Below are 9313 nucleotides of genomic sequence, written 5' to 3'. Positions count from 1 at the left end.
ATGTATGTATGCTCATATGTATGTATGTATGTATGTATGGTCACATGTATCTATGTATGCATGGTCATATATATGTATGTATGTATGCATGTATGCTCATATGTATGTATGTATGTATATATGTATGTATGCATGGTCATATGTATGACCATATGTATGTATGTATGTGTGTATGTATGTATGGTCATATGAATGTATGCATGGTCATATGTATGTATGGTCATATGTATGTATGTATGTATGTATGCATGTATGGTCATAAGTATGTATGTAAGTATGTATGTTCATATGTATGTATGTATGCATGGTCATATGTATATATGGTCATATGTATGTATGTATGTATGTATGGTCATATGTATGCATGTTTGTATGCATGGTCATATGTTTGGCCATATGTATGAATGTATGCTCATATGTATGTATGCTCATATGTATGTACGTATGTTTGTATGTATGTATGCTCATATGTATGTATGTATGTATGTATTTGTGCTCATATGTATGTATGTATGTATGCTCATGTATGTATGTATGCATGTATGGTCATATGTATCTATGTATGTATGCTCATATGTATGTATGTATGTATGTATGTATGTATGTATGGTCATATCCCTCTATGGTACACATTATGATGCCAGTGAGGGAAATGTGTTTTTATGTCTCAAAACAGACTAAATAAACATAATCTGAAGAAATTTTATTTTTATTTTTATTTTTGGAAGTTTTTGGGGTTCGTTGCCTGTAGGCAACATTGTACCATAATGGTGCATAAGTGAAAAAGAATGTTCCTTTTCCAATTTGAACATTGTTTATTTCATAAACATATGCAAAAATATTCAATAACATCAAGAAGTCACAATTCATTTTAAATTTTAAATTAAAAAGAATTATAAAAAGAATTTATATATGTATGTATGTATGTATGTATGTATGTATGGTCATATATATGTATGTATGTATGTATGTATGTATGTATGTATGTATGTATGTATGGTCATATGTATGTATGTATGTATGTATGCTCATATGTATGTATGTATGCTCATATGTATGTATGCATGGTCATATGTATGTATGTATGCTCATATGTATGTATGCATGGTCATATGTATGTATGTATTCTCATGTGTATGTATGTATGTATGTATGGTCATTTGTATGTATGTTTGTATGCATGGTCATATGTTTGGCCATATGTATGAATGTATGCTCATATGTATGTATGCTCATATGTATGTACGTATGTATGTATGTATGCTCATATGTATGTATGCTCATATGTATGTATGTATGTATGCTCATATGTATGTATGTATGTATGTATGTATGTATGTATGTATGCATGTATGGTCATATGTATGTATGTATGTATGTATGTATGCTCATATGTATGTATGTGTATGTATGTATGTATGGTCATATGTATGTATGTATGTATGTATGTATGTATGGTCATATCCCTCTATGGTACAAATTATGATGTGAGTGAGGGAAATGTGTTTTTATGTCTCAAAATAGACTAAATAAACATAATCTGAAGAAATTTTATTTTTATTTTTATTTTTGGAAGTTTTTGGGGTTCGTTGCCTGTAGGCAACATTGTACCATAATGGTGCATAAGTGAAAAAGAATGTTCCTTTTCCAATTTGAACATTGTTTATTTCATAAACATATGCAAAAATATTCAATAACATCAAGAAGTCACAATTCATTTTAAATTTTAAATTAAAAAGAGTTTTAAAAAGAATTTAAAAAGTTTCTTGGCTAAATGTTGCCTGTAGGCAACATTGTACCAATTAGGAACAACCCACTGAAATAAATGTGTAAAGTATAAAACTTTAAACTACTTAAATCAACAAAGATAACCATTATCATAACCATTTGAAAAACAAAAACAACAAATTCCAGTGTTTGATCATCACTGCTTTATTTCAGTGCATGTTTTGTGTCAGTCCCCTGTGTCTTTCCTGACATGTGTTGCCATCACTTGTGGTGTTGCTGCTCACTGCTTATGGAACTCCATGAAGCAGTTTTTTTCAGGAGTGAAGCACAGGCAGGTGACACATTTTGTGCACTGTGATTTCACTATACCTTTACATCCAGGGTATCTGCATCTGCCCTTTTTCTCCACCCAAATAGGCCAGTGGTCAGTGTTGTGTTTGCTATAGTGATTCCATAATGGTTCACTGTTGCAGGCAACATTGCAACTTTCCATGATGGCACGTTGTTGCCTCAGGGCAACAGCTGCATTTTAACAAGTATCCACTATTAAATTAGTAAATAAGTTGCATGAAACTATCAAAACTTAAAGTTTACTCACCTATTAGTGTGAAGACATTTTTTTCCAGGTGGAAAAGGGACAAAAAATAACTTTTTGAGAGTCTTTTTTTTGCAGCAAGATAGCAGAGCTGTCTCCTTAGAAAAAGCCCGCCAAGAAGGGTTTCAAAATCACTTCCTGGAGGTCATGTGACAACTTAAAGCATTGTTAATGGTTCCCTATGGTTTTACCTCTTTTTTAAAGTATTGCATCATTTAAAGGGATGCATTGTGGAGATGTGACAGGGCAAAAATGGGTTTGTTGCCTGAGGGCAACATGGTACCATAGAGGGTTAAAAGGGCAGATAGATAAAATAAGATAAGATAAGATAAGATAAGATAAGATAAGATAAGATAAGATAAGATAAGATAAGATAAGATAAGATACAAAATGGCGTATAGGATAATACTTAAATAATATTGTAAAATGGATAATTGCACAGAGCTACAGAGAGTTGGGGATTTATGTTACTTGTGTTTGCATTTGTTTTTCCTCTATTACAGTGTAATAACATGTTCACTTATGGAACACTCATTCTATGGTTAAGAGTTCTATTCCATCCACATCTATGATGACATGATGATGAAACAGAACCAGTAGAATGTCACACTTACATATACTGAAGGAGAGATGACCGGACTTCATTATTTCTGTCATTTTGACCTGATCTACTCGCTCGTTTGTTCGCTCATTAGCTTAAAACAACCTTGAACCGTTTTGTCTCGTAACAGTTATTTTACACTGAAATTCAACACAGAACATCACTGACGTCAAGTCACCTTTGGACATCTGGTAAGTTGATTAAATTCTCTTCTTAAAGTCAAGTTTTAATGATTGCATTGTAGATATACTTGGTATGGTTGGTTCACAACTAATGTACTTGACATAAAGTAACAGTGAAAACAAAGATTTTTTTTAATATGAGCACAAGTTTACTTACAGTATGGGTTTGTTTTTTATAATGCATTTACAATAAATAAATAAATAAATATATATATATAAACATATATATATATATATATATATATATATATATATATATATATATATATATATATATATGTATATATATATATATTGAAGGAGTAGTAGTAGTGAGCAATATTTCTTTGTTTTGTTTAAGCTCATTTTCAATGCTGAAATGATAGCTGGCCGTCTCTGAGAGATGAGATATGACGTTGTGTGTATAAATTCCTTATTTTCTCCTCTCATCTCAGGTGTGAGAAATCAACAGAAGATTTTATTTTGTGCCATGAGTGACGACCAGGACTTTGAGGTCGTTGTAGGAGACCTGATCTCGTCTGCCTCCTCTGACTATGAGGTGCAGGCTCGCCTCGGGTGTGGCGTCTATGGAGAGGTCGTCCAGTGCAAGAAGTTAGCCACGAATGAAATGGTGGCTTTAAAAATCTTCAAAACCAAGGAATGCACTGAGGTGGCAAAGGAAGAGGTGCAACTTGACTTATATTAATGTATATATTGACTTATATTGTGTAATAATTAAAACTTGCATTGTATTCACATCAAATCTCTCTAATTTCTCATGCACTCAGGCGGAAATCCTTAAAAGGCTGAAAGAACTAAACTCAGACAGGTTCAACATCGTCAGATGGAACGGCTCCTTCAGCTACAACGGGCGGTTTTGTCTTGAGTTTGAGAAGCTCGACATGAGTCTCAGGGAATTCCAGGAGAAAAGATGTTTTAAGACTCTAAAGTTGGCGAAGATCCGACCCATCATACAGCAGGTTTGTTTTTGCAGCGCACAAGTAACACATTTTATTGTGGATCTAAAACAATAGACGTGAGGTGCACCTCATCTCTTAAATGCATGGATTAGTTTTATCAAAAACTCCATTAATATATGAAAGCATGTTTCCTCTTAAATTGCGAGCACTGACCAGGATATTAAATAGTAAAATCCTAAAATTACAAATAAAGAAAGATTTTTGCAGAATGTTAAGTTAATTAATGTCCCTAAAATCTAGAGATGGTGAATAGATTTACATCTTTGGCTCTTTCAAATAAAGTAAAAGACCTGCAATCATCATCCTTACTGTGTGTCATCACCATGGCTACAAATAATGGTAAATCTCAAAACAATCTAATGTCAATAGCTGTAAATGTATCGGTATAATTATCTATGCATGTCTATAATTACTGACAAAAATTACGAAATATATATATGTTTTTCTAATTAAAAAAATCATCCATCAAAATGTTTTTATGCTTTTGTTGATGAACACTGCAGTACAACTGATTTTTACTGTCATTCTAATTTCAGTTGGCTACAGCTCTGGAGTTTCTAAAGAGCGTAGGGATCATTCATGCAGATCTAAAGCCTGAAAATATCATGATGGTGGATCATGTACGTCAGCCAATGAGAGTGAAAGTCATCGACTTTGGCTTAGCCTTTAACAGTGAGAAAGCACAGACGGGTGCGATTGTTCAGACCTTATGGTACAGGTAAGTAACTGACAGCACATCTGGAAATCAAATGAATGAAAAGTTTTTATTCAGGCTTACATCTGACTAAAAGATTAACTATTTAAGAAAATGACAGTTAAATGTAGACAGTAAAGAGGAGTTTACTTCTTAAACTTTTACGTCTTAGACTTTATAACCACAGTTAATGTTTCTCTTGCTTGTCAAAGGGCTCCAGAGATCCTGCTGGGATCTTCCTTCGACGAGGCGATCGACGTCTGGTCTCTGGGCTGCATTGCAGCTGAAATGTTGATGGGCATTACACTGTTCCCTGCCAGTGATGAATATGATATGGTACGTGTCACACTTCAAAAGTATCATATTTAAAACACAACATAAATATTCAACCATACTGTTTTTGTATTTTTTTAAAAATAGAGAGAGAAAGTAACAAGAAGAATAGCATTTTTTGAAACATGATATACTGTGATAATCAGTTGTGTGACTGAGCGTTCGTTCATTCGAGCACCAGCCACTTGAATGTTCTGAGAATATTTCTTATTCGGTCAATATTCTCAATATTCTCTCTGTTTATCGAAAACTTGACGTGCCTTTGAAAAAGACTCAGTTTTATCCACCTTGCTTGAAAAACTTGAAGCAAATATGCATAGTTAGAGTTTCGTCCTCATCCCCCAAAGCCAACACCAACGCCAACTAAACCCTTGTCCCAAATAATAAAAATCAACAGCCTAGTCTTTGGACGGTGGAGGCGGAAGCTGGAGTACCTGTAGAGAACCCACACAGGCACCAGGAGAACACACAAACTCCACAAAGAAAGGTCCTGTTGCAGCCACAAACTCCCGAGCCCCCCAGCCAGCTTGGGAATTCAAACTCAGAACCTTCTTGTTAGTCTAATAGCCACACTTAAAAGAGTTATCTATGAAAAACTTTGCAATCACAACAATTCATTGGTTGTATACGTATGGTGATGATACGGCAAAAAAGACCCACAGAAGCATGGTAAATGTGACCAGGCCCTGGTCTATGAGAGGGCAAAAGCATGCATTATTTTGCATCATATTTTGCAAAACCATTTCATTGCTCTCGCTAAGTGAAAAATGAGGATGCATGTGGTCCAGTTGCTGCATTGCCTGTGGTTGTCCCCACAGGTGAGACATATCTTATACACGATTGGACGACCTCCCGACCGTGTCCTGTCTGCTGGGGTGCATACAAATACGTTTTTCAGTGCAGGATATGTACAGTCAGTGCCCTGCGTATGGAGATTTATGGTAAAGTTATTTGTCTGTCATCTCACTGTGTTTAAGTAAAGGTTTTGTCTCCTTGCTTTAGTCTGTCACTGCATTAGTAACATATTAGCTAACTGAAGCATTTCTTCTCTTTAGTCACCACTTGAAGTCAGAAATTTCACCTGTAGACCGCACGTGATTGCCAGCCTGGATGACCTCAAGAGGGTAAGATATCAATCTTAGAGAACTCTTTTTTTTTTTTTTTTTGAAAAGTTCAGATTTTCTTACCACTTTCTTTTATTCTGATCCTTCATAAGGCGTCTCATAATCACTCAGAAGAAGAGGCCAGTGCTGATGCATGTGACCAGGCGAGTTTTGTCAACTTGGTAACAAAGATGCTGATGGTGGACGCCTCTGAAAGAATCACACCAAGCCAAATCCTCCAGCATCCATTTCTAACAATGAGCCACCTCACTGGCACGTTCGACAACACCTAGTAAGTGTGAGCTCAGATGCAGTGTGTATTCTCTCTGTGCTGATGTAGATATGTAGTTGTTTGACTCAATGATTGGTTGTCTTCCAGTGTAAAGTCTAGTGTGAAGCTGATGAGCATCTGTCAGCGTGTGAGCCCTGATGATGGCGAGGCCATGGCTCAGGTGAGCCAGGAGACAGGCTCGATTAGAGAGACCACCGACAGCAATGCCGGCCCGGCCGACCACAGGGCTCCACATGAGGCCAGTTCTGCTGGGCTGAGCGGCAGGGAGCAAAACCTTCTCCAAAGCATCAGCAGCAAAGTCATCAGCTGGGGAACCAGTTCAGGAAAGAAAAGAAAAAAGGATGGTTTTGACGAGTCAGAGTGTGGCAACAGGTAGGTGTTTGAAATATCATCCTGAAATGATTATTTGACATTTTGGATGAATAGTTTTGCAAAATAATTTTATTTTCTTTCTTGCTGAGAGTTAGAAGAGAAGAATGACACAAATTCTAAACTCCAGGTGAAGTGACTTTTGTAAAGTCGAGCCTTAAGTCATTAAATACGTAACTAAGTCCAAGTCATGTGACTTGACGATTGCTTTGAGATGCAAGAGATTCAAACATTTCTTTAATCGACACAGAAGCCCAGACGCCACCCCGGCTCAGAAAAGGACTGAATGCCAGGATGTACCACCGACAGAGACAGGTGACCAAACGAGCCCACGAAAGTCACCGCTCCCTAAAAGAAAGAGGGATGATGCTGATCCGTGCAGAACCTCGGACGACTCGCCAACAAAGAAGAGCAAGAGTCTAAACCTCAACAAAGAGCTGACAGACAGTATCAGAAGTAAGATCATCTATCATCTATCTCTCAACACACACACACACAGGATCAATTTATTTTAAATCAATTAACGTCTTTTCTTCTGTGTTATAAAAACTTTTGATGGCTTATAATGGAAAATTTCCCATTAAATGGACCCTTCCCCAGAATTGCTAATTGAAAATTAACCTGGGAGGTATTTGATCATTTAGATGTAGCCTACCTTGTAAAGTATTGGCTCTGTGAACAATCAAACACCCTTTTTAATAATTTTTTTTATAGAACTACTCAGCGGTACAGAAGCCTGGTCCAGCTCAACCCCAGTCAGTCACCTCAAGAGGAGGAAGAGCGCTGATGAGGAGGCTTCAGGCTCAAAACAAGAAACTTCCCCAGTCAAGAAGAGGAGGCAAAGTCTGGATGGAAGAGAAGGACGTCACTTAAAACTTTACTGATGCCTCCTTCCTGCCAGACCCACATACGTGCAGAACTGAGGGTTATCGTAGGAAACTGGACTTAGGTTTCACCTCTCATCCAAGAGGCTTCTTCAGTTCTTACTGAGCAGTGGGGAGTTCCAGATATTGAACCTCTGTGGTCGTAACACCTTGAGAGGTACAGTATGTGACTCATGGACCCGCCCCTCCAACCGTTTGGGTCACCTGAGTAAAGTTGTGAGTTGCTGCCTCACCCTGCCATCATGTGAGTCGGTGACACCCACTCACACCTTTACTCAGGTAACTCTAACGGTTCACTTGATGGAGTCCAGGAGTCACACGCCTTTCAAGATGTTAACAACCCCACATAAATACCTGGAACCGAAGAAGCCTCTTTGGTGAGAAGCAAAACCTCTTCAAGAACCTAAGCAAGTCCAGTTGCCCATGATAACCCTCAGCGAACACCCTGACCTGAACGCACAATCCTCTGCTTGAACTTTCTCTGGAACTGTAAACTACTTGATATTCATTAAAATAATTAAAATGCATTTTGTGTTTGTCTGTCTTTTTAAATCTGCCTCTACAGTTTCCTTGACCACCTTCTTGATTGCTTACTCTAATAAAATTTTTGAGCCTTCACAGGCAGAATTTGGGCCACTTCACAGCACTGACACTGAGTGAACTGAAGCACAAAGTCGTGTTTTTTTCTGACGCCGCTAAAATCTCAGTTGAAATTCTCTTTGATTGAAGCACAAAGCTTTGTTGATCATATTTTACTCAAGTGTCTCAGTTATAACTCAACGCCCTCATGGTTCAGGTCATACAAGAAAAAACACGTAACAGGCTGTACTGCTTAATGGTATCTGCTCTTTTTAAAATCAAAAAGACGATATGTCCTTTTTTTGTTTTGATACTTCATGTATGTAAACAAGCCTCTGTACTGTACTTAAGTGCAAGTCCTGTTCTGCTGTGTGCTCTTCTGACCCCAGAACTGGTCCCCATTCCCCACTGACGTTCCCCCCTGCTCTGGACTTGAAAACCTCCTCTCTTTGGCAGTCCAAAGTTCCTGCGCTAGCGGTGTAAACACCAGCACTGTGATGCTCTGAGCTCCGGGTCCTGGCAGACTTGACTCAACTTACAGGACCGCTAGCTGCATGACTAACTTAGCTAACTAGCTATCAGCAGCTACGGTTAGCAGCCGTTAGCAGTTACTCTGGTGATATGCTGCCCCCTATTTGTTTGGAGTTTGAATTTGAAAAGTGGCCAGTTTGTACGTACTGAACCTTTAATGCATGAGTAATAATGATCTAATGATATAATATATAATAGCATAACAGTCACAGGGGACACTTTTCTGCATCGAGTACTTTTATAAATATTTAAAATACATTTTTGCAGTGTGGTATTAGTATTTTTACTGAAATAAAAAATCAGAATACTTCCTAATATTAGCTGTCATCACCAGTATTAGATTAGGGTGGAGTATTGTTCAAAAAATTACAATACCAGTAGCCTTAAAGTGATACTCATATAAATGGAGTATTTAATTTGATACCTTTTTTGAAGGTTCTTCTTTCTTTTTTTTCTAGATCAG

General features: G+C 37.2%; 1 protein-coding gene across 1 annotated transcript; it reads left to right on the top strand.

The window, feature by feature from the left end:
* The first annotated feature begins 3575 nt into the window (after positions 1-3575).
* Positions 3576-7770, top strand: LOC146324342 (homeodomain-interacting protein kinase 2-like). The gene is given in 10 exon segments (XM_084722315.1): positions 3576-3770; positions 3874-4065; positions 4602-4783; positions 4972-5095; positions 5911-6033; positions 6148-6216; positions 6270-6508; positions 6575-6859; positions 7110-7312; positions 7571-7770. Coding segments are annotated over 10 exon segments (1782 nt in total). The 3' UTR covers positions 7741-7770.
* Positions 7771-9313: the final 1543 nt, after the last annotated feature.

The sequence above is a fragment of the Lutjanus erythropterus genome, chromosome 7, assembly GCF_056507025.1.
Source record: "Lutjanus erythropterus isolate fLutEry1 chromosome 7, fLutEry1.hap2, whole genome shotgun sequence".
Taxonomy (NCBI): Eukaryota; Metazoa; Chordata; class Actinopteri; order Lutjaniformes; family Lutjanidae; genus Lutjanus; species Lutjanus erythropterus.
This window is presented reverse-complemented; position numbering and strand designations above follow the sequence as displayed.